At 38.1% G+C, this 26,390-nt stretch overlaps 1 protein-coding gene across 6 annotated transcripts in view; it reads right to left on the bottom strand.

The window, feature by feature from the left end:
- Positions 1–26,390, bottom strand: part of LYST (lysosomal trafficking regulator) — a 194,911-nt gene that overhangs the window by 97,176 nt on the left and 71,345 nt on the right. For all 6 annotated transcript variants that reach the window (XM_040464863.1, XM_040464864.1, XM_040464865.1 and 3 more), the window contains 11 exons: positions 25,019–25,245; positions 24,436–24,502; positions 19,448–19,557; positions 17,181–17,607; positions 14,326–14,470; positions 12,278–12,451; positions 8,314–8,474; positions 7,030–7,220; positions 4,063–4,308; positions 1,269–1,442; positions 195–344 (listed from right to left, as the gene is read on the bottom strand). In XM_040464863.1, coding sequence (XP_040320797.1) covers positions 195–344; positions 1,269–1,442; positions 4,063–4,308; positions 7,030–7,220; positions 8,314–8,474; positions 12,278–12,451; positions 14,326–14,470; positions 17,181–17,607; positions 19,448–19,557; positions 24,436–24,502; positions 25,019–25,245 — 2,072 coding nt within the window. The remainder of the gene's footprint in view (positions 1–194; positions 345–1,268; positions 1,443–4,062; positions 4,309–7,029; positions 7,221–8,313; positions 8,475–12,277; positions 12,452–14,325; positions 14,471–17,180; positions 17,608–19,447; positions 19,558–24,435; positions 24,503–25,018; positions 25,246–26,390) is intronic.

Raw genomic sequence — 26,390 nt, 5'->3', positions numbered from 1 at the left:
AGGGAGAGGGGCAGAGGGCAGGAGAGATGGGGGGTGTGCGACGGGGGCAGTTGCAGCCAAGCAAGACGGAAAAGTCTTAGATACCTGCTGTTCGACACAGTGTATGTAGTTAATACCGTATGGTATGCTTACAAATTGTGACGAGGGTAAATTCATGTCATATGTTTTTTACCATTAAAAATAAAAGCACATGCCTTGGCTTTATTCCATATCTTCCAGTCAAGCAGGAGCTCCTCTAGCAGTTTAACATCTTGGATTATAGCATTAGACTCTACATCCAACTTAAACTCTCCACTCTCGTTGACATGAATGATATCTTCACCACAGCAACCTTCAAAAAGAGTCTGTGGAAAATCAGCGTTAATACAAGATGCATCAATAACTGATTAATCTAAAAATTCAACAGAAACATTATTCTTTCCATCTTTGCAGTCATAACATTAAATTCACAGGAAGACTAGTGAAGAATTCAACCTTCACAGAGTGTCTTTAATTTGTTTTGCAAAACAGTTCAAATAATTAGAAAAACACAAACTTTGAAATATTTATAAATGATTATTCAGTTTCAAACATGGGTAAAACAAACATTCTATTTTATTTATTTATTTTTCTATTTTTCTTTTTTAAATTCAATGAATCTGTTAGGCTTTGAAACCTTTTCCAAAAAGTACTAAGGATTCATGCCATAAATGTATGGATCTTGAGGGCATGGGTGAAAGCAGTCTTTTGCCTTAGTACTAGTACCCTCAGACAACTATTTTCACAATGTTACCAAGTGCTTTTAGCTAGAAAGGTATTTAAGTATCTGATGATAGCTGGATCAAAATAAAAACTAATATAACCTTAGAAAACTAACTATCAGCACTGCCTACTGGAAATGGCACAGTACTAGTTGTCCAGAGAACTAGGTTCTCTTCCGTAACTGGGAGCTGAAGCAAACAACAGTGTCTCTGTGGGTCTTAATTTCAGCGTTCTACAGAAGCAGGGGCCAGCCTCTAAGGGATAGCAACACTTCATCCAGATCTCAAATTCTAGGAGTTAATTTTTTTCTCTCACTCTTCTCAAATGTTTGAAAGAAGACAAAAACGTAATTATGTCAATGATGAAGAAAGCCAGAAGAGCATCTTAGTTTGGTTAAATATACACTGTTGAGTTTCCTTCATTTTCTTCAGGAATAACCGAAACATGAAACTCTATTGCCGAAGACTATAATGAAGAGAAGTCTCATTGCATATGAAACTATGAGAATAAATTTTATGAGGACATACCTTCAAAACATGAAAACCAACAATGCATTTTTGTTTAATCAACACCTGATGAATCATGGAAAGTCCATTACAATTTTCTAATTCATGTATTCTCTGTTGGTTGTATTTAATTAATGAGAGTATAACTCTCAGTGCTAATGCTTGAGTTTCTTCACAGTTGCTGAGTTCCACAACCTAAAAAATAATTTATTGAGAGAAAAATTTAACATGTGGGATTATATATTATTATATAACATCAAACCATCAGTTTTATTTGAAAGATATTTTTTTTTTGCTCACACTTTGTCATCATTTAAGAATTATAAACAAAACTGAAAGACATAAATCCTACAATTTTAGTCTCTTGAATATAGTATAAATGAACTAAAATAACACTTACAACTGTACAAGTCAGTAGCATTTTATTAGTGATTTGAAATGTCAGCAAATGGTATTTCAGTGAATCGACAGATAGGCTGTGCGTTATATGCTGTGGGAGATAACAAAGAAGTAAAGGCATGATACGTGCCCCCAGTGGGGCCTAGTATCTAGTCAAAAGACAAGATGTATGTATGAAAACCAGAGATTTGCCTTGTACTTCAATTAAACCAGTGATTTCTGACAACTACTATGTATAAGAAAGACACATCTTACTATCACAATTAAAGGCAAAGAAGAATGAGACAGTATGAATGTCACAAGGGCACAGAAACTACTCCTAACTCTACTCTGCTTGGGTTAGGGAAGCCTAAATGGAGAGAAGATGGCCTGGAAAGACAGTAAAATCCTAGAAAGTAGGAACAGCAGGTGGCTGGGAGCGAGAGACAAGAGACAGGTGAGGGTCTAAAACTCGAAGTTCCTGGTACAGCTTGGAGGCTGCAGTTTGCTTATTTGGTTGGATGGCAGAGATCTGTTTCAAAAGGCAGGCTATGCATGGAAGGTTTTTTTGTTGTTTGGGTTTTTTTTTAATGTTTATTTATTTTTGAGAAAGAGAGAGGGAGGGGCAGCGAGAGACGGGGCCAGAGGATCCCAAGCAGGCTCTGTGCTGACAGCAGGGAGCCTAGAACTCACAAAGTGTGAGATCATGACTTGAGCTGAAGTCAGACACTTAACTGGCTGAGCCACCCAGGCGCCCCAACACATGTAAGGTTTTTAAGGAGACTGAATTTTCTTTTTGTAGCAGAGAAGGAAAAATACTAAAGAAAGTTTCTAAGTTTTAAGTGTTACAATGTACTTTAGAAGTCTTATTGGCAAGATCCTGAATGTGTGTAAAAGATGAGCCATTTTCTCTAGGATCTAGTCATTGTGTGAGAGTAATCATAACAAAATTATGTGTAATAACTTGATGAAAGAACAAAAACCAAGGATATACATTTTGAAACTATAAGTTATAAAATTTGATCACAGAATGTTGATGAGTTAAAGAGCTTTTCATTTTAAAACACGAAGGGAAAATCTACTCAACTAGATACTGGATGAAAAAAAGAGTTTGAAAAAGGAAGAAGAAAAAACAGGTTAGAGTATGGTGAGTCAGTGCTGACAAAATATTTATAAGAATGGCAATGATAATAACACACACTGATATGCCCATTATTGCAAAATTAATCAAAGGTGGTCCCACTGAAGGAAAAAAATCCAGTTGAGGAGGCTGTGGAAATTTGCAAATGTTGCAGAAGCTACACTTAGGAGTCAAATTCTGAGGAAAGAAGATCAAGCGTGCTTTACTAAAATTTTTTTTTTCAACGTTTATTTATTTTTGGGACAGAGAGAGACAGCATGAACGGGGGAGGGGCAGAGAGAAAGGGAGACACAGAATCGGAAACAGGCTCCAGGCTCTGAGCCATCAGCCCAGAGCCTGACACGGGGCTCGACCTCACGGACTGCGAGATCATGACCTGGCTGAAGTTGGACGCTTAACCGACTGCGCCACCCAGGCGCCCCAAGCCTGCTTTATTTAAACAAGGATATGGGCCTTGAGGAAGGAGATGATTAGTACCATTTGTACTCCTGATTTTGGATTTCAGCGATCCCTGTAAATAGTCAGTCTATATTTATTGATTGTCTACTCTATGTCAGGAAAGATATTGTCCCCACCCTGAGACGACTAAGTAGAACAGATAATTTAAACAATTTATTCTAATATAGTACTCATGACACAAGTCAAACTTTTTATATTTCTCCTTGTCTTTAAGAAAGCTGAACAAACTCAAATTATTTTTTGGGGAGTTACTTGCTGATCCTTGGGTTTTTTTTTTTCCCCCAAGCAGCTGGAACCTTGGGAAAAACAGGCTTCACAAACCTTATTTTAAAGAATACATTCCTTGTCTACGGCCATGCCACCTTGAATGCACCCAATCTTGTCCAAAGAACATCTTTCTTCTTTTTGTTACTATAATATGTATTCCTCCTCTCATTGACAATTTAAATCTTATGTATTTATTTACTTGTTTTATTAATGTAATCTCTATGCCTGATGTGGGGCTTGAACTCATGACCCCGACAGAGATCAAGAGTCGCCTGCTCTACCGACGGAGCCAACCAGATGCCCCATTAAATCTTGTATATATCACATTTAATTGTCTTAATTACATTTCTGGATAACAGAAAACTTCTAAAATCTCCATAAGTTAAGAGACATTTTCACACCACGTGTGGCAGAAAGCTTGATGACATCATAAACAACACGATTTCTTTATCTTAAAAGTTTAATACAGTTGATGTATAACTGTTTCTGTAATTAAAAAAAAACACTGAAATTTAACAGTATTAAAGAAGTAGTTTGGTTTCAGATAAAACCATAATCAGTGATTCTTACCCTAGCAAAGAGAAAAACAAATATACCAGTTCCACCGATCTCGTGCAGGACGCCTTGAATAGTTTTACATTCCGTAGGCCGGAGATTCTTTAGATAATGAGGTTCTAACAAGATGCTCTGAACTTCTTTTGAGCTGAAGGGCCTTTGAGAAAGTTGGGTTTTCATCTGGCCTTTAAGTCTAATAACTGGCTCATAGATGGTATACTGAGCAGGACAGTTAGTTGTGTAAACAACGGAAAGACTTTCCTGAAACACAAATATATTCCTTTAGCAACTAAACAAAATTGACAAAAGTAAGTTATCAACCAGCAAACAAGCATTTCAAAGTGAAAAGTTACCCAACAAATTGTTCTCTTTGATAGACGGTACACGAAACAAAGATGAATGTGGGAAGCAAGATGGCTCCTCACAAAGGAGAAGATCAGTTTCAATAGCAGCGAACAATTGTATAAACCTTGTCAAGGCTGAGAAGATTCCAGGTTTAACCATTTTAGAATAAACACGAAATTACACTGTTACTACTAAGAACAGCTGAGTCTTACACACCACACTCATTACATACCAGGCACTGTTCTTTGCACTTACAAATATTAACCGATCTTGACAACCTTTTGAGGTGGGAACTCTGCATCAATGTATTCAAATTTTTTGCTTTGGGGAATGTGTTTGTTCACAGGCTGGCTACTCATTTACAAGTGACTCTAAGTCAGATCTTTCTACCAGAATAAAATTCCAGACTATCAGCATTCCTACTAAAACTGAATAGAATTTTCAATATTTCTCCCACGCAGAGGGCAGTTTCAATCAGGTTCTGACTCCGGTGGGGCACTCAGGCTTAGGGAAATCATGTACCCTGGTTCAGTGTTTTCTCCCAGAAGCCGTGGGGGCCTTAGGCTGTGATCATTTTCAACCATGGCGATTTAAACTTAAACACAATTTCATCCAGACATCATCTAGCATATTTGCATACCAACTAAAGTGACAACACGGTCTTATTGTATATGATATGCTAGGTAAAACAAAATCTTAAACCTGCAGTAGTTTTCAACAGAAAGCTGACAAACGTTCATCTACGTGAAACAACTCCCACCTGGCACCAGCGGCTTGCCAGACTTTTCGCTCATGAACTCATAATCCCCAAATTACTAAATCAGGCTTAAAAATTTGCTTTCTAAAAAGAGTTGTCGCATCAAATCCTTAGAATTTTCATTTGTGATAATTTATGTTAAATCTTATGACTTCAATATATTCTTTTCAAGCAAAATAAAAGGATTAAGGAAATGTGTGTGTGTGTGTGTGTGTGTGTGTGTGTGTGTGTGAAAACAAACGGATTAACCAAAAACTAGAGAGTTAAAATTATTATTTGAACAAACACTGGTTGTGTAACTCCTTTGGTCTGCCTAAAGCATAGATTCTCAACGTGTGGTCCTGAACCAGCAAGCAGCAGCCAACAGCATTGTCTGGGATTTGTTAAAAATGCAAATTGCTTGGGCTACACTTCAGACCCCTGAATCCAAAAGTCTGGCCCAACAACCTGTGTTTTAATAAATCCTCTGGGTGACTCTGCTGTACGCTTAGGTTTGAGAAACATTTCCCTAAAGCATGTTTTCTTTTTCTTTTTTTTTTTTTTCAACGTTTATTTATTTTTTGGGGGACAGAGAGAGACAGAGCATGAACGGGGGAGGGGCAGAGAGAGAGGGAGACACAGAATCGGAAACAGGCTCCAGGCTCTGAGCCATCAGCCCAGAGCCTGACGCGGTGCTCGAACTCACAGACCGCGAGATCGTGACCTGGCTGAAGTCGGACGCTTAACCGACTGCGCCACCCAGGCGCCCCATAAAGCATGTTTTCTTAATGGTGACACATTTGGGGTAGGATAATTCTGTGCTCTATATAATACTGCCCTTGCATTGCAGAACATGTAGCATCCCTGGTCATCACCCAATCATAATGGACAGCCCAAATGCTCCCAACCCCCCTTTTTGGATACTCCTTAGGGAGAAAACTATTGTATACACAATATCAGATCATAAGTCAAATTCCATACGTATCTACTCTCTATCCGCTTTACCACAGTTACATATTTAACACCACTTAAGACTTAACATGTATTTTACAAAATATCTATGCTAGAACTTCTCCGTTCCTTTAGTCAAATGTTACAGCTTTAAAATACAATTTATTTTGATTGCGCAATACACATCTCATTAACAACAGCAACAACAACAACAACAACAAAATACATTCCAAACTAGTAGTCTCCTTCAAGTAAAATCTCTGACCTATAACTGTACCTCTCATAAGAAGCAAGAGAAGGAACCCAGTTTCATGGCCAGATCTACCAGTTTTTAGTAGATCTTCTAAGACTACGAAGGCTCAGCTTTCTAGTTGCTATAATGAAAAATATCTATCACAAACTCCTGAACTATACACTTGGACAAAAAATTACAATAGTGTGTAAAAAAACAACATGAGAGTCTCATATAACCAGAGTCAGCAATATTTTGCAAGCAAAATTCCTGGTTGTTACTGATATCAAAGAAGAAATATTTTAAAATCGGAATATTTATAAATAAAAATAATACTATAAATAAAAATTACTACTTATTTATAAGTATGGAAATGAAATGTAATGAGCAATTTTTTTTATGCTAACAGATGTTATATTTTCACCATATCATAAACATTTTTCTTGAATGATTAGTACGTATAAACTAAACTAATGCTTCATATGAAAATATAGTTCTAAGGAAAAGGGAATAAACATTTGAAACCCGAAAACAAATTCTGAGTATTTCAGGTTGCTTTTTTTTTTTTTTTTTAAGAAAGAAACATGTTCTTAAGGAAAGAAAATGTTGAGTAAGAAAGAAGAGAAACTTTAGAAATCTAATTCATAGCTAATTACATATTTTATAACCATGAATTATCAGTTACTAAAAAGTTTAAACTTATGAAATGAAAACTTACAATTAAGAGACCAATGTCCACTTCCTTCTTGGTCATAAAAAGTTCTCTGATTTTTTCACATCGCAAAATGTCCTTATTAATATATTTGGAGAAGTCATTCGCAGGCTTGCCATATTTACACGGCATTATAGATGTATGGTTGGGTCCACAAGCATATAGATAAAAGGCCTCTTGTGAATCAATCTTAGCTCCTGAACAAGAAAATAAAGTTATTTATTTATCATACTCCAACCAGAATTTTTCATAAAAAGCAAGAAATCAAGAGTTAGTTATTTTTGTCAGATTCTTTTATCTCTATAAAATTGATAAAGTCTCACATTCCAAATTGGTGTCATGAGCAAATAACCTATGCCAAGTATGGACGGGAAATGAATTAATACACATAAAGTTAACTGTGAAGCTTATGATAAAATAAAATAATAAAATTTCTATTTTTTCCTTCAGATAGAAAACAGTTACTTTGGTTTTGTTTTGCCTTTTTTAAATAAATGGAAACCATACTTCAGTAAATTCTTTTTTGAAATAAATATGAATTGATATCTCATTCCTCCCTTCTTCTATCTATTCAATAAACGCTCCCTGAATGCTATTATGTGCCAGGTTTAGTGATATACATTTTTTATTTTTATTTTTAAGTTTTTTAGTGATATATATTTTTAAATCATATATTTCTTTTTTTCCCTAAAATTTGATATTCTTACAGAATATACTAAAATTGGGCTGCCTGGGTGGCTCAGTTGGTTAAGCATCTGCCTTTGGCTCGGGTCATGATCTCATGGTCCATGGGTTCGAGCCCTGTATCGGGCTCTGTGCTGACTACTCAGAGCCTGGAGCCTGCTTTGGATTCTGTGTCTCCTTTGCTCTCTGCCCCTCCCCCACTCGTACTCTGTCTCTCTCTCTCTCGCAAAAATAAACATTAAGAAAATTAAAAAAAAGAATATACTAAAATTATAAGTAAGAGAGATAATCATTCTAAGTTTACTTGTCAATACTGTATTTTCCTAGATTATAAAACAAAATCGATTTGATATGCACTTCCCTTTTGGGGGAGGCTGGTAGGAGGTATGACGTACACCCCTGCATTAAACATATATATCAATTCTAAGAAACATCTATATTATAAAAATGTTGAAATATTTTAGAAGTGCATCTTGGTATCTAGGAAATGTAATACTTACTAAGTACAAGTGAAGGAATAGGGATTATTATCCAGGATAATTTACTAGTTTAATACTTGTTAACTGAAAGAAGAAACTGGAAACGCTTTGAAGGAAAAAAGTATACCGTTGAAGAGGAGTAAATTTCCCAGGTCCCATTTTCCAGCCAATTGCAAAAACTCTTCTTGGGATGATGAACAGTGGCCAATCATGCAAAATGTTTTATTGCTATCAGATGACAAGCTTGTTCTTCTCGGAAGCATAAAGTCCAAAGTAACATCAGGTTTCCTGTGTTAAAAACAAAGTTAAATCAATTACTTCAGTGAGGACTTGAATAGTTTAAAAGTAGAAATGTTTAATAATGGGAAGTTCTTGAACAATGTTCTCGGTTCAGTATCAAACAGTTGGTGATGGGGAGAAAGAGAGTGGATTCTGCTGTCTCCTGATCCCCAGTGCTAGCAGTACACAAATTCCAGAAAGAGGGGAGTAAAACAGACATGCCTGATGGCCCCGCCGCAGGCCATGGGAGGAGGGACCGGACACCTGAGGCAAGTTTTCTTTGCCATGTGACCTCTGCACATGCGCCTTCCTGGTTTACAGATACAAACCAACCACCTCCCCCTAATTTTACCAAGAAGTCTCCCACCTTGGTAAACCATTCCTAAAACATCACCTTCTATGAAGCCATCAAAGACTATTCAGAAAAGGAGTATCATTTCTCAAGGTTTGGTTCTGACTAGCCACTGAAATGCAATGCTTTTCTGCATTTTCTATTTTTTTCAATGCTCAGTCATAGAGTTTGGGTTAGTCTGTTGTATTTACAGGAATCCTTACAAAAGACAGAGTAGGAAAAAGTAAACTGACACTTCCTCAAAGAGAGACACACACGACGAGAGGATTTCATCATCCAGTTGGAAGTCCGGAGTGCCAAGTTCTACCCCTTTTGGGGGAATATTTTAAGCTGCATACAAAGATAATGAAGGTAACTTATAAAGGCAAAGTTTGTGAATAAGATAAAGACTTAGAATATGCTAATGTTCATAGAATTTACCAAGAAATTCTATGTTGGTATGTCAATTTATTTAAATTTAAAAACTTTTCCCTAAGGCTTTCTGTTTTATATTTAACATAAAAATGTAACTATTTTAATAGAAATATTTTCTGATAAAAATGTGAGATAACTTTTTTTTATTGAGGTATAACAGACATACAGCAATACAGTGAGATCATTTCCAGATTGCATGCATCTTTCTTGAACCAAATACATGGCCGTGACCGAAACACTATTGCCACCTATTGGCAGTATGACTTAATACAGTTTTTTTTTTTTTTAATTTTTTTTTTTCAATGTTTATTTATTTTTGGAACAGAGAGAGACAGAGCATGAACGGGGGAGGGGCAGAGAGAGAGGGAGACACAGAATCGGAAACAGGCTCCAGGCTCCGAGCCATCAGCCCAGAGCCTGACGCGGGGCTCAAACTCACGGACCGCGAGATCGTGACCTGGCTGAAGTCGGACGCTTAACCGACTGCGCCACCCAGGCGCCCCAACTTAATACAGTTTTTAAGGGTAAAGAACACTTTGCAAGATGAAGTCAACAAATGTTAAGTACCTACTATGTGCCATATATTCCTACCACATTTGTGTGCTGTTCATTAAATAAGAATATAAACTATTAATAATTTTTCAGTGTTACATACTATTGAAAATGTTCTCCTGAAATATATTATTTATAGAAATTATTCTATTAATTCAGAAAGTGCCAAGTTTAAATCAACAGAATAATATATTCGTCCTTGGTCACTTGCTCGTTGCTCTCTTAACAGATGAAATCATCACTTTGTACCAATGGCAAAAAAAAATTCCTTCAAAGTAATGTAGAAATATATGAATTGCTATGCTCACCAACCATCCACAATGAACATCTAAACCTTCATTCTGAACATGTCTAGTTAGTTTATGACTCCTATACCTGTCAGGTGGTCTGATTCAGAAAAAGGCTGTTGGGGTGGCAAAACACAGGGTTCTAAGGCATGGGCTGTATCTGGGTTCAGGTTTCAGCTGTACCCCATACTTGTGGCATGACTTTACCCGCTCTGGGTCTCTCTCAATTGCCTCATATGTAACATAGAGAAAACAATATACTTTCTTCCTAGTGTTGTCAGGAGGACCAAATGAGGTCATCCGTGTGAAGTGTTTCAGACAGTTCCTGCCACATGTTGAGAGCTCGTGAAATGAGGAGAGGGTCCATGAGAAAGAGGCTCGCTAGGCACAGCCCTGTCCCCAACTCCAACTGACCTAACTCAAAGTTCTGAAAAAAAATTTTACTAATTGGTTGAAGTCTGAGAACTCCTCAGAAAATATTTTATTTAGAATATGGAAGCTTCAATGACATATTTTCATGGATTTTTTGAAATGAATAAACAAAAACTGAAGCCGTGGTTTTGTTCCCAAAGCCTGTTCTTTCCTGTGGTGGACCCTGGGGAGGGTCTCCCCTAAAGCCACTCACAAGCCCCCTGTCCTCTGCCTTCCTCTGGCATTGAGGCTGGACAGCTCTAAGCAGTCAACTTGACAGCCTCCCTTCCAGCAATGAGCCAGCACACAGCTTTCCCTTGGCTTCCACGGGCCTTCCCCTCTGCCTGGAAGGCTCTGCCTCTCCCCTGCTCAGAGCACATCCCGTCTCCCCTCGAGGTCTCAGCTTAAATAATCCTTTCCCAAAGACGCCTTCCCTGATCTACCTTTTAAGTAGCAAACCTGATATTTTCTCTCTGGGGACCTGTTTGTTACCTCCACAGTATCTGTCATGATTTGGATATAATCATTTCATTGTGTTTGCTCCTTGTCTGCTTCCCCATTAGACTGTGAGTTCCAAGAAGGCATGGAACCCAAGTCTTTTTTTTTTTTTTTTTTATGAAATTTATTGTCAAATTGGTTTCCATACAACACCCAGTGCTCATCCCAGCAGGTGCCCTCCTCAATGCCCATCACCCACTTTCCCCTCCTTCCCACTCCCCCCCCCCCCCCGCCCCATCAACCCTCAGTTTATTCTCAGTGCCAAGTCTTGTTTACCATTGCCCTCAGGCCTGATACAAGCACGCTGGGCACACGGCAATTCCTCAATAAATATTTAATGGATGAACAAATGAATGAATAAGAATCGGCTCATTTATGCTAAGGGCATATGTTATTTCTGTGGTCTTATCTACTTCGAGGGATTTTTAAGAGAATTGGGAGATAATGCATGTAAGGCACCTAGCAAAAGGTGTGCAACATAACAGGTATGAAATATTTTATAGTCCATGCCATTAAATCTAGCCTCCTCATCTTGACATGCATAACTTGCCTATCAGGTAGCATGACCACACCCATTGCTTTTCTTTCTCATTACTGAACTCAGACTCTTCCTTCCAGCCAGCTTGATCCTGTCCCATGCTGCGCCACTATCCAATTCTGTATCCCCTTTCATGGTTACTTCATTCATAAAATACTTCGCAACTCTTACAAATCCAAGATACTTTATAGTTCTCTCTGGCTTATTTTACATTAAGATATTCCAGAACACAACTCTTATTAACTTGACCCACAATTCTCCTGGTTGGTAAAAATCACACAGTATACCTGAATCTATCACATGGCATGTTCTAGGACCCCATTTTAATCTATTACGTGATACACACTAGCTTAAATTTTGCTCCGGTCATTCTAATTTCTTTTGAAACCCTGACTTAATTTAGGTCTTAGCATTATTATCCACTTAATTGAAATAATTTCTTGTGGATTCATTTTATAAATTTGTAGGCATGAAAGACCAAACTATAGGTTCTGTTCCTTGATCTATCATATATTCTATATAAACATCTAAATGTCAGTTTTCTGCATGTTCCCTCAAACCCAAGTATTAACTTGCATGAGAGATTAATTTTGTATTAAAGTGATACACAGGAAAAAGTATCCGACTCTGACACAGACTCCTGCATTAACATACAGCACATCGTATCTATAGTTTCCTGTGATCTGCTTCAGAAGCTATGACAAACTAAACTTAAAATTTTAATGGAAGTTAGTAAGTATTTACTAAAAACGTTTCCTACCTCTGCCCAGAGATCCATATGGAGATTTTCCCATGGTTATTCTTCTTCCCTTGGGGCTGCTGTAGGTAGGTGAGGACCAAGTGTTGCCATTTGCTGGGGACGAAAATATTCTCCTGTGATTCAACCTGTGCCAGTAAAATAGCTTTCATGTCATCGTTTGAATCCATGCACATACTACAAAAAAGAGAAAAAGTATAGGCTGAAAACATGAAATTTCTGATCTCAATATTTAATAAATGTCTAATAGCTATAATTCCAGGTATTTGAATTAGATTAAAAATCAGTTCTATTTTTTCTAAAGTTTATTTATTTTGACTGAGAGAGAGAGAGAGAGCGCACACAGCAGGGGAGAGGCAGAGAAAGAGGGAGAGAGAGAATCCCAAGCAGGCTCTGCACTGTCATTGCAGAGCCCAATGTGAGCTTAGTCTCACAAACCATGAGATCATGACCTGGGCTGACATCAAGAGTCAGACACTCATCTGACTGAGCCACCCAGGTGCCCCAAAAATCAGTTCTATTTTTTTTTTTAATGTTTATTTTTTTTTTAATTTTTTTTTCAACGTTTTTTATTTATTTTTGGGACAGAGAGAGACAGAGCATGAACGGGGGAGGGGCAGAGAGAGAGGGAGACACAGAATCGGAAACAGGCTCCAGGCTCTGAGCCATCAGCCCAGAGCCCGACGCGGGGCTCGAACTCACGGACCGCGAGATCGTGACCTGGCTGAAGTCGGACGCTCAACCGACTGCGCCACCCAGGCGCCCCTTTAATGTTTATTTTTGAGAGACAGAGAGAGACTGAGCACGAGCCAGGGAGGGACAGAGAGGGAGGCACAGAATCCCAAGCAAGCTCCAGGCTCTGGGCTGTCAGAACAGAGCCCAATGCCAAGGTTCGAACCCACGAACCATGAGCTCATGACCTGAGTTGAAGCTGGAGGCTTAACTGACTAGGCCACCGAGGTGCCCCGGTTCTATTTTTAAACTAATTTGAAAAGTCAGTAGGTCTTTGTTTTACACCATAAAATCTGCTTAGTTATTTTAGTATATTATTACCTCAATTCACGAACTAAAATAGATGAAGCTCATTTGCTGGTGTGAATAATTTAGGCATTAATTTTCAAAATTCAATTTGAAAAAAAAATGTATTGTTACTATTTATTAAATGTTTTACTTTATTTATTTTTGAGAGAGACAGAGCAAGCGGGAGAGGGGCAAAGAGAGAGGGAGAGAGCGAGAATCCCAAGCAGGCTCCGCACTGTCAGCACGGAGCCTGATGTGGGGCTCGAACTCACAAACCGTGAGATCATGACCTGAGCCGAAACCAAGAGTGGGACACTTAACTGACTGAGCCACCCAGGTGCCCCTGAATTGTTACTATTTATACAGTCATTGCCCTTTTAGAAATTACAGTGTAATTTTTGGTTCATACAAAAATTAATACATGTTGTACATAAATGTCTAAATGCCAAGATGTACTAGGGGGTCTATCCTACTTGGAGGGATTGCTGAGAGAATTAGGATATAATGCATACAAAATACCAAGTAACCTTTATAACAAAAAGCATATATCCTCTAAATACCAATTTTTGTTTAATGTTTTATAAAAATTGTATCATACTCATTCAATCCAACTAAAAGATTTGTATACCGGTTAACAAAAGAGGTAGGAAAAAAAGACAAGACTGCAAGAAGAATTGAAGTTTATCAGGTAATGGCTATTAAACATATAATCTGCATGGAAACCAGCTGTCTGATAATAACATCTTAAGGCGATTGCAATCTGATAGAATATTTCCATAGATAAGACTTCAGTGAGCATGGGTCTAAAATCTAATTGAGAATTAACATAATCTACTTTCAGAGTTTAGTTATAGATTTTTGGATAGAATAATATATTGTTACAGAGGTGGTATTAATACTTGTTAGAATGTATCTTTTTAAAAACAGTTTTCTGATTGGCTGTAATTATCTTTATTAGCTTTCACATCAATGTCTCATCTAAATTATTTAAATATGCGATCTATTCGCAGGGGGTTGAGGATAATCGATACCGGAAGATAAAAGTGCCATTGCGGGCATCAGCCCACACTTGCATCATCAGAGCTTTGGATCCCAAGGAAATCATATGAATACATCCTTCTTCTATGAGCTTTTCACCAGGATTTATGTACTCGGCACCGTCCAGTCTGTTGTTCTCTATGATAAAAAGACGTTAGAATAATCAGTAAAGCAGTTGATAAAATGAGGGGAAACGTGAATTTAAAAGAATACAAAGCATGGTTGTTCATTTGCAGTAAATTATTTACCTGGATGTTCCAAACAATATTCCCAAACTTGAGATGTTAATTCCAAAAAAGCACCAGGAGCGAAGACAGTAACTGGGTACACTGGAAGTTATTAAAGTCTTCAAAATATACGATAATTAAGGGCTAATTGTGGGAATGAACAGATCATTGTGATGTCACTGTGGTGACCTATTACAAACCGTGCCACATTTCTCTTATTGATTGGATTCGGTCACTCTGACATTACAGACCCTGGCCCACAGAGCACACACCATTGTCACATGCACAACCAAAAATCATCCTATAATTATTACAATAGCATGATTTAAAAAAAATTTGATTTTTGAAAAATCGTGCTGTTTGAATATATTCTTTGTTTAGACTCCCTGATGAATCATCTTTGCATATAATTGCTAAGTGATTCTGAAACTCTAAAATGTTATTCTAAGGCAAGCTAAGGTAATGCCATATGCTTTGGGCTATCTGGTTATTCATCTTGACTTCAAGTGGTTTCTCACCACACTGAATCCTCAAGCCATCTACACTGTTACTACACTGCCTGACTTCACATAGAGCTATGTTAATGAAGATGCACCAAAATACAAAATGCATGTCCAAGGGCTCAGACTTTCAGAAAAGATGAACACTACCAGCTATTAGACTGCTTATATATTTGTTGCCATTTTCCAACAAGTATAAACACCACCAATTTTTAAGAATATTCCCCCTAAATTCATTATTTTGAGGACTATTGCCCAAGATACGAGATGTATAGAGAATTCATATCTGATGTGCTACTAATGTTTCCATATCAAATCTGACATTGCATAAATAAAAGACCAGAACAGAAACCAGTGTGTACCCAGCTACTGTAAAGTAGAAATATAACAAATAGTTAATACAACAATCTTCTGAGGTAAATTTTATTGTCCCCATTTAGAGGGTGACAGAATTGAGGTGCTGAGAGATTAAGTAACTTGCTCAAGGTCACAAAGTTGGTTTAGGGCAAAGGATGTGTCATCACTATAATATCTTCTTCATCTCTCCCTTCAAAATTTTGGTATATATACTATTTTTAAATGTTCTTTTTTAATGTTTATGCAGAATTGTCATTCTAAAATATATGTCTTCTAATATATTTCTACAATAAAAAAATGTTTTTTAATTGCCCACTACTCCACTTTTTCTCAGGTCATTTTGTATACTTATTTCATTTTATCAGAGACTGTCTGCATTGTGATTGCCCCCACTTAAATCTGAGAAAGAGATCTGCACAGTTTACAGTACAGGGGTGGCGCTCAAGCTCTGAATTAAATATAGGTGAGTCTAAATCCCTCCCCATCACTTACCAGCTATATAAACTGGTCATGCTGTTTCATATCATCTGTGAATATGGACAGTGCGAGCACTCACCTTACCGAACTGTTGTGAAGATTAGATTGAAAACGTAAGTAGAAAGAGTGGGGCAAAGTAATGCACATACAGAAAGCACTCAATGTACACGGGGCAGCGGCAGAGCTATCAATCCTTAGTGGCAAAGTTCAACTCACAAAAGAAAATGCTAGAACTATTTGTTTTTGTTTCGTTTTGTTTTAAGTTTGGCTTCCTAGGCTAACCCGCAAAAGTGCAGAAGTACACTATGCTAACAACACGGAAATGTGTCTGAAGAAGTGGATTCCGAGTTCCAGCTGCGGACATCAGGTGACGCTTCTCACTCTCCCATCCTGACAACGTCATTAAGGATTTCTTTTCTATCAGCGTCAGTGGTGCAGGACCTTGCCCGAAGGCCTAGTGTTCCGAAGCAGGGAGCCAGTGGGATGCGTCAGCTTTGCCCCGGGAAGAGCCCCTGCGGCCAGGACCTCCATGTGACGCCTAACCAGCTGTCTCATCCAGTCATTTCATCCATCCCATGGACCCTAACAATTAGCCGACCTGCTTGGCTTCTCACCACCATAAACTGCTTTTTAACGAACAGGTCCTTCCTGCCCTCGTCATATGAGGAACCAGACCCAGTTTCGTGGCGGCAGAACAGAGATCGGATCGGTTATAGAAAGTACTGGAATGGAAATGATTCTAACCGTGGAGAAAGGCTGACTCACTCAAACGCAATGTGACAGGAACTAGGAGAGGGGCGCTGTGGAACGATGTGGCGCGAGGAGGAGAGCTGAGCTAAGAGAGAGAAAGGAGATGAGACGGGGGCTCCTGGGGGCTCCTGGGGGCTCCTGGGGCCTGGGGAGAAGGGGACAGAAGGACAGAAGAGTGGCTCTCGGGCTTCTTCCTTTACTTCTCTCACACCAGGAATCACCCTAATCCAGTGATGGGACCAGGAAAGAGGCAGGAAATGGGGCTGGTGATCCCCCACGGCAGTTGTACACGTGGGGGTCCCTCCGCCGCAGCCCCTACCTCCAGCCCCAAGGCCAAAGTACAAAAGAAAGTAGGGTTTTTGAAGCCATCTCACCAGCCAGGCTTTGGGGAGGCAGGGCCTGCCATCACTAAGGCACCTAGCACGAAGCACATGTCCAGAGCCAGTGAGAAATCCCCACGTCCTTACAGCTCAACCCAAATGCCCACGTGAAAAAGCTCAGTGAAACAGACAACAGATAACAGCGGGAACATCATACCTGCGCCATCCAAACTACTGTCCCGCGACATTAAGGACTTGTTTCTTTTCTTTATCTTCTTTCCTTTCTCCATGGCACTCTCCGCCTCGTGGATGCGCTCCACGCTAAACCACAGTGAGACGCTGAACCCTTCTGACAGGTGTGGCCAGCAGTTCTGCCCCAGCAACGGCAAGTGCACTGGGGCTACGTGCCAGGAGGAGAGCAGCCCCTGGGGGAAACTTTCACTGTCGGCCTCTTTCCTGCTCTGCGAACTCTGTGCTCTCCGTAATAATCCCAGGGCCTTACTATTCAGAATCCCAGGACTCCTTTGTGACGAAGCGCCATTGCTGAAATTTGGCGTATGCAGCAAAGGGAAGGTTAGATACTGTGAAGGGCTCATAGCAATGTCGCTTTCGATAATTTTCAGAATACCCAAAAGAAGAACTTCCTAGAGAAAAAGCAAAACAAAACGTCAGGATCATGTTAATAAGGTACATAATAATTTTGAAATTCTGGTTATAAAGGACAGTCTGTGCTGCCAGATTCTCTGTCTCCCTCTCCCTCTGCTCCTTCCTTGCTCTCTCTCTCTCTCTCTCTCAAAAAATAAACTAAAAAAACTTTTTAATAAAAACAAAAGAAATTAACTACAGTAATTATATCTGGAATCATTTCTACCAAAGATGTTTATTTCTAAGTAGACTATAGTTGTTTCTCTCAATTTTACTTTTTATTTTACTTTATTTTATTTATTTATTTTTTTAGAGAGAGAGAGAGAGAGCATGGGTAGGGGAGAGGGGCAGAGGAAGAGCAAGAGAGAATCCCAAGCAGGCTCCACATTCAGCGTAGAGCCTGATGTGGGGCTTGATGTCATGATTTCTTGGATCATGACCCAAGCCAAAATCAAAAGTCAGACACTCAACTGACTGAGCCACCTGGGTGCCCGGCTCTCAATTATTTTTAAGTGAAGCACAGAACCAGACACCTGACAAATTCTCCAGATTTCTGGATGATATTTCTAACATGACTGACTTCATAAAATTGAGTGGCTCAATTACTTTCCAACTTACTTTACATGAGTTTTCCCTAATCAAATTAATTTTCTTTCATCTGCTTTTGGTAAAACAAAATAAGTGTTTTTAGGTTTTCTTTATAAATTACAAATCTTTTGTTTAACTGAAGTGTAGAACTGTAGAAGAGACAAGAGAGGAAACGAGCATCTAATTAAAGAGAAAAGTAACAACTAAGGAGACAAGTAAAAAAGTAGAAAAGAGTAACCTAGTACAATGCCCTACCAATTATATGCCCTATGCATAAAATAACAGCTAACATTGATGATGATGATGATGATGATGTTGATGATGATGACGACGACGACGACGACGATGAGAAATGCACTCAGGGAAAGTAATAGAAACATTTCGGGGTGCCTGGGTGGCTCAGTGGGTTAAGTGTCCGATTTTGATTCAGGTCATGATCTCAAGGTTTGTGGGCTCGAGCCCCATGTCAGGCTCTGTGCTGACAGCTCAGAGCCTGGAGCCTGCTTCGGATTCTGTGTCTCCCTCTCTCTCTGCCACTCCCCTACTTACATGCTCTGCCCCCCTCTCTCTCTCTCTCTCAAAAATGAATAAACATTTAAAAATGTTTTAAAAAAGAAACACTCCAAACTACAGTCACCAAATGTCTACATCAGTGGTTTTTAACCTTGTGCTCCATAGAGTCCTCTCAGGGTCCACAAGTGGGAGTAAGGTGGGGAAATGGGCAGGGCTCAGTGACATTTAATCTTGTGTCACAGAAAGTAGCTCCCAGGTTTTCTGTTTGATTTGCATAGGCTTCCAGTCAAGGTCTCATTATAAAAATGAGTTTCTCAGCAAAGAACAGTCTAAAAGTCACTAAGTTACACCAATGGAAAGAAGTGATACAAGATACCTCAAGAGTAGATACTAATTTTCTAAAAAAAAAAAAAGGATAATCCTTAAAATGGTAACAACTACTCATAATTAAGTTCTCTTTAGTAATTAAAATTACTTGGCATTTCTTAAGCACAACAACTGGGGGTGGGATGAGGTAATGGGACTATGATCCCAACGATAGGCTGGTTAGCCAAAACTGAAGTGAAACAGTTAAAATGTGGGCAAATAATAAAATGATTGAGAATCTCACACATAATAACATGGAGTTGACTGTATAATAATTACCACAACAAAAGAGAGAGCTTAGTGATTTCCAAATAGGTTTTAAAATATCCTATTAGGTATCTGTGAAAAAAAATTAAATTATAGCATATTTACTGTACAAGGAGATTTCTCCAGAAATATTCTCAAAAGAAGGGTTAGCTCTTCCGAACACGTTCTTGAGCTCATCAAAGATACCAAAAGATCCACCAATACTCTTTGGCATGCTAAATTAAAGAAAGATAGGGGGGAAAAATTAAAGCCAATACAAAATTAAAGACAGAGAACAAACAATTTCACTGAAATGGATCAAATACTAGTTTCACATCTTCAGTGGATTATAAACAATCTAATAATCCAAAAATGTGCTGAAAAAATAGCAATATGATTAAATGCAAACCAACCAACCCAGTGACACCCCCCCCCCCCACTTTTCTTAAAGATTGGTTAGTTCCCAGTAAAGGTATTATTTAAAGAAGCATAAATTAATACAATATTTGTTAAGTAAGTTGACACTGTTAAATACCATAAAATAGTCTGCTACCTTCTCATCTTGAAACTTTAAATTATAAGTATTACTTTCTAATTAGATGACATAGATAAAAGTATAAATATTAAAGATTATGAAGATAATTAAATATCACAAACTATTTTGAACGCTTTCTTTATTCCATTGTGGGGTTTAGAATAAAATATAATTGGTAGTACATAAATTCACAGAACTTTTTAGAATAAAGTGATTAATTTTTGTAGCACGCATTTTAGCATTCAAAGTACGTTTACATGCATTATCTCAGCTAATCCTCAGCAAAAAAATTCCTACAAATGAAATATTATCTCCATTTTAGACATGCCAGAAATAATCCTGATGTGCAACCTGAGAACAGAAGCCACGTGTAAGCATCATGTTTTGTAGAAGCAGTGAACTGACGCAACAAGACTAAAATAGCACTGACTTTACCCTGTAACACAAACCCATGAAAGGTTGTAGAGTAAGAACTATGAAAACTAGTCAATAAAGGAAAATAATTAAGTATTTCTCCTGCCTTTCCTTTATGAACTCTATCTCGGGGTAACCAAATAGTTGATGACAGCAAGTTTTCTTTAAGTATTCCCGTTTATCAAAGAAGATGAAATAACAGCATGTTACCATTTTGCAGTCCCTAGGCTATGAGCATCCATGGCCCCTAGCACCTCCCCAAAAGAGACGACCAGACATTATGTGCCTCAGGTTGGAGGCACGGACTCCTGCCTGTAAAATATTCTGGTCAAAAAATGGAACCTAGTAGGGTTACCTGGGTGACTCACTTGGTTAAGTGACCGACTTCAGCTCAGGTCATGATCTCACAGTTTGTGAGTTTGAGCCCCGCGTTGGGCTATGTGCTGACAGCTCAGAGCCGGGAGCCTGCTTTGGATCTGTGCCTCCCTCTCTCTCTGCCCCTCCCCTGCTCATGTTCTGTCTCTGTCTCTTCAAAAATAAATAAACATTAAAACACTTTGTTAAAAAAAAAAAAAATGGAACCTAAATCTGATTAGGTTTCTAGGTCTTACTACCAGTGAAAGGAAATATAAGGGAGAAAAGATCATGTTAAACAACCTCCCGGGGACATAATCACCAAAACTCAGAATGCAGGAGACGCCTCATGATAAAAGACCTGGCTTCTTTAACAACGACAGCAACAAAATTCAAGGACTGAGAGTAGACATCCACAGAATAAAAGAGTTGAGACATATCTACTTACTGCAACGTATGAACCTAACTAGGATTCTGATTTTAAAAAACACTATCAAATAATCATGGGGGGTGGAAGGGGAGAAGTAATATGATCAAAATAAAGTATATATAGGTGCTTAGACTTTTTTTTAAGTTCAACACAGATAGGTACCAGTTCAAAATGAGGGGATAGAGATATATATTTATATTTCTTTGTCTACTACTGAAAACTTGCTGAACTAAAAGTACAGAATTACAAGAAGAAAAGAGATCCATAACAGCAATAAAAGGGGGGAGTCAGTGGGCATTGGGAGCACATCAGACTTAAAAACACTTCTTGAAGATGGAAGAGCAGAGAGATAAGAGAAGCTGCAGCCTAGAATCTCTCTGAATTACAAAGGGGCTCAGAGGAGGAGGAGGAGGAGCCAATCTGTCTGTCTACATTCTGGAGAGGAAGTAAGAATGAGGCTACAAATGCAGGGATTAATACAAGGTTTGTCTGGAAGCACCTACCTCTCTCCTTGATCCTGAATATAGGGCACAGGTAGCTCAGCTTTGACTTCTATGCCCACACCTTGATAACTCTTGAAAGAAACTCAACGGATTGCAGGGCAAAAGCTGAGCTGGAGAGTGGAACATTAGCACCAGGGCTACCAGTTATACAAGTACAGTCTGCAGACAAGTCAAGCAGCTTAACCAAGGGAGAAAACAGGGACTAAAATAAAACCCGAAAGCTATTCACCAAGCCATGCATCCTGGCATTGGGCTGTGTGGCCTGGATGAAGGGATGACTTTTTCTTAGCACAAAGACACTATTCACAAGCCGTATGTGTCGAGGAAATACTTTTCTAATGTACACAGAATGTCTTATGGGGTAATAATGGCCCTAATGGCCCCCCAAAGTAAAGATTTCCTTATTATGGTATTTGGGGAACTTCAGTCATCAGGGATTGTCAACAGATTGCCTATTCAGGGAAGATGCCAAATAGGAAAACAAATTTACTTTTACATCATTAGCTCCAACGGCTTTCTTAAATAGAAATGGGCAATAAAAGGTTCAAAAAATATTTGAGAATCAGCAACATAAAAGAGAAAAAACAAGATATAAAAGACAAATTGATAAACTGACCCCAGAGAGAACATAAATAATTTAGGGTAGGAAAGATATCTTTCTAAGATGTTAATTACTAGATCCAGATATATATCCAGATATGTGGGTGTTCAACCAACTGAGCTATCCAGGTGCCCCTACATCCAGATATATTTAAGAAGAAATTTTATCCTTATGTGAAAATGGAATAACCAAAAAATCAAATGAACAAAAAGAAGCTCTTAAATATTAAAAGATAATTGCCAAAATTAAAAATTGGACAAAAGGTTGGAATAGAATTGAAGAAATCTCCCAAAACACAGCACAAAAAGAGAGAAGTAGATAATGTGAGAGGAAAGCTAAGACAATGCAAGGTCAATCCAAGAAGGCCTAAGATTACAATTAGGATGTAAAAAAGAAGAGAGCATAAAACACAGAGAAGAGAAAATTATTTTTAAAAATACTAAGTCTCAGGGTGCCTGGATTTTGGCTCAGGTCATGATCCCAGGGTTGTGGGATCAAGCCCCACATTGGGCTCTGCGCTGAGCATGGGGTCTGCTTAGATGTCTGTCTGTCTGTCTGTCTCTCTCTCTTCCACCTCTGCCTCGCTCCCCATCTTGTGCACTCAGTCTCTCTCTCTCAAATAAAAATTTAAAAATTTTTTAAATTAAAAAAAATACTAAATTTCTGTAACTGTTAGACCTTTCTAGATATGACACCAAAAGCATTGTGACAAATGGAAAAATAGATAAATTGGACTTCGTCAAAATAAAAAATTTGTGTTTCAAAGTATACCATCAAGAACATGAAAGATAAAGCCAAAGACTGGGAGAAAATACGTGCAAATCGTACTTCTGATAAGGGGTTTTTACCTAGAATACATGAAATCTCTTACAATTCGATGATTAAAACCACAAATTATCCAAAATAAAAATGGGTAAAGGACTGAATAGAAATCTCTCCAAAGATATCCAAGGAAGATACACAGATGGCCAATAAACACAAGAAAATAGGACTAACAACATTGGCCATCAGAAACATGCAAATCAAAACCACAATGAGATATCATGTCACACCCACTAGGATGGATGTAACCAAAAACATAGGTAATGACAAGTGTTGGCAAGGATGTGAAGAGACAAGAATCCTCATATTCTACTGGTGGGAATGTAAAATAAGTCAGCCACTTTGGAAAACAGTCTGGCTGTTCCTCATCTAGTTATACATAGAGTTACCCCTGGACCCAAAAGAAATGAAAACATATGTCCATGTGAAAACTAGTACATGAGTGCTCATGGCGTTATTCAGAATAGGAAAAAAGTGGTGATGGTTGCCTAACTGTGAATATACTAAAAAACACTAAACTGCATATTTTAAATGGGTGAACTGCGTAGTATATGAATTATATCTCAATAAAGCTGTTATTAAAAGGTAATATAATAGAATTTCTCAGAGCTAAGCTAGAAATAAGTCTTCAGCTCAAAAGGATCCACAATAAAGTGTCTACCACAATAAATATAAACATACCCATACACTAAACAAGTAAATGGAAGAAGAGGAAAAACTTTTCTTTACAGTACAATCCCAATTAATAAATACAGAAGTAATAATGGGAATAGAAAATAGCTATTTGGCAAATACCACAGTAAACAGCAACTTTACAATGGAGAAACTCAACAAGACACCACTTTAACCAAGCGATCAAAGTCAACATCACAGTAATAAGATACAGATACACAAACCACAATACGACACACGCAAAAGGCACGTAACTTATGAGGTCTATTTGCCAAAAACGCATAACTTGAATCTAATCATGAGGAAACATCTGACAAACCTGAATTAACATTTCATGCGTGTTATACTTCTCCAACTAAAATCTAGATTTCTCCAACTAAAAGCCAGGTTTCTATCTATTATATATAATATAGCCATTTTATATACTCATTACGAATTCCTCAAACGTCTGTGAAAGTACAGTGGAGAGTGGCACTCAGCATCTGATGAAGCAGCAACACAGTGTTTAGACTACAGTTGCTGTAATGCCACTTCTACGTATATGACCCTGAACAACTCACTCAGTCCCCTGGAATCCAGAGCTTGCTCTCTATAAAATCAAGATACTTATACCACGTCTATTCTATTGGGTGTTTCTGGGGAACAAGAGAGATAATGCATATAAAGCTACTTTTGGAACCACAGAGCACTATGCCAGCGAAAGCCATTATTATCAACTCTTCATTTCACATAACAACAAAATAATTTTAAAGCTATTGTGTAAAACTAACGGTTTCAACGCACCTTGAAAATCAGAATCAGCCTGTGTTAAAATACTCAAGAACCCTCCTAAAAGATTTTTCACAGTTCCCTGCAGATTAAAAAAACAAAACATAAGAAATTAAATTTCTTACCTCATGAAAGCATGAAGCAACTGTAATGTCATAATAAATTGATAGTTTACTGTATGTACATATATAAATACTTTAACTGGAAAGAATGCTATGTATATAATTACATACTTTTCATTATTTTTTTTAGGTGGTGTATACATTTATTTTTTTATACTGTTTTTGTTTTCTGATTTTTCAAAAACAATGACCATATTAAAATTCAATGTAATTTTAAAACTATCACCCATTCTCAGAAATATACTAGGATTAGTTAGCCAATGACATTAATTTTTTTATGCTCCTTTAGAGGACCATGGAGTTAAAATATTTTCAGATTTTACCACTCATAGGTAAAAACATACCTGAGGCATTATAAAAGATTAAGTAGTCATCTCAAATAATTTTCAGGCAAGTTGGGTTCAAAATAAAGAGATGAGTAACTGGGGCATGAACATGATAAATACTGATCACATTTAACCAAGTGCATCTTTTACCTGTTGCATGAGGAGAAATATATTCTTTTCTTTCTGTCTGATGATTTTCAAAAAACTCTCAAATACATGGACAAGTACATCAAGTTTGGCTTTACCAGCAGAAAGCAAATTTAATTCCAGCATAAAAATCTCAGGATATATTATTTCCCCGTCTGTGAGGTTTTCAAGTAAGTCCTTCGGATTGCCTGATGCGCTGAAAACTTCTACTTCAGGCTTTACGTCTACACCTGACAGGGGAAAAGAAAGATTGTTTTTATTCCCTAAACACGGAATAAATATTTCAAATCTCATTTAACATTTAGGAGATCTTGTGGCAAAGTGCTATTTATAAGAAGATTCTCACGATGCCCTTTCCTACAAGGTGCCTTTTGATTATAGTAAGTATCCTGAATACTCAAGGCTTGTGGATATTTGAAGATAAGTGAGTGGCTTAAAAGTAGTTCTGGTCTTCAACAGAATTACAAATATCAACAGTAAATTTTATAGACATGTGATACAGATTTAACACATTCCTCTGGCACAAGTGGAAAAAACCACTATCCCAAACTTTCTGCTGCCAAAATACCTAAATCACAGGGTGGTTCATTTGCCTGCCCATATCTCTGTGAAAATAATAGGCTTGGCTAGTGGTTGGGTGAATCCTATACTTTGACTTCTTCATAAGTAAGAAAGATAGACACTGTCACCAAATATTACATTTTGGAAAATTTAACTATGTGCTCTTAAAAGTGACTGCTTGGGATCTTTAAAAAAAATGCTCATGTAGTCAAGAAATGTATAAATGTCTATGTGGACTGGAGTTCTTTAAATTAAGATCTAGTTGAGGGGCGCCTGGGTGGCTCAGTCGGTTGAGTATCACACTTTGGCTCAGGTCATGATCTCCTGGTTGACAAGTTCGAGCCCTGCGTCAGGTTCTGTGCTGACAGCTTGGAGCCTGGAGCCTGCTTTGGATTCTTTATCTCTCCCCCTCTCTCTGCCCCTGCCCCACTCATGCTCTGTCTCAAAAACAAATATAAACATTAAAACAAATATTTTAAAAGAGCTAGTTGACAAACCTATAAAAAGGGGGAAGTCTGCCATAAAACGTTAGTACTCTGGTAAAGCCAACCCCATTAAAGCATTATTTTTTTCTTTTCTTTTTTTTTTTTAAGTTTTTTTTTTTTTTAACGTTTATTTATTTTTGAGACAGAGAGAGACAGAGCATGAATAGGGGAGGGTCAGAGTGAGAGGGAGACACAGAATCCGAAGCAGGCTCCAGTCTCTGAGCTATCAGCACAGAGCCTGACGCGGGGCTCGAAACCACGAGCTGTGAGATCATGACCTGAGCCGAAGTCGGACGCTTAACCGACTGAGCCACCCACGCGCCCCAAGC

This window comes from Herpailurus yagouaroundi, unplaced genomic scaffold, assembly GCF_014898765.1.
Source record: "Herpailurus yagouaroundi ecotype Mexico unplaced genomic scaffold, PumYag 530, whole genome shotgun sequence".
Lineage (NCBI taxonomy): Eukaryota > Metazoa > Chordata > Mammalia > Carnivora > Felidae > Herpailurus > Herpailurus yagouaroundi.
This window is presented reverse-complemented; position numbering and strand designations above follow the sequence as displayed.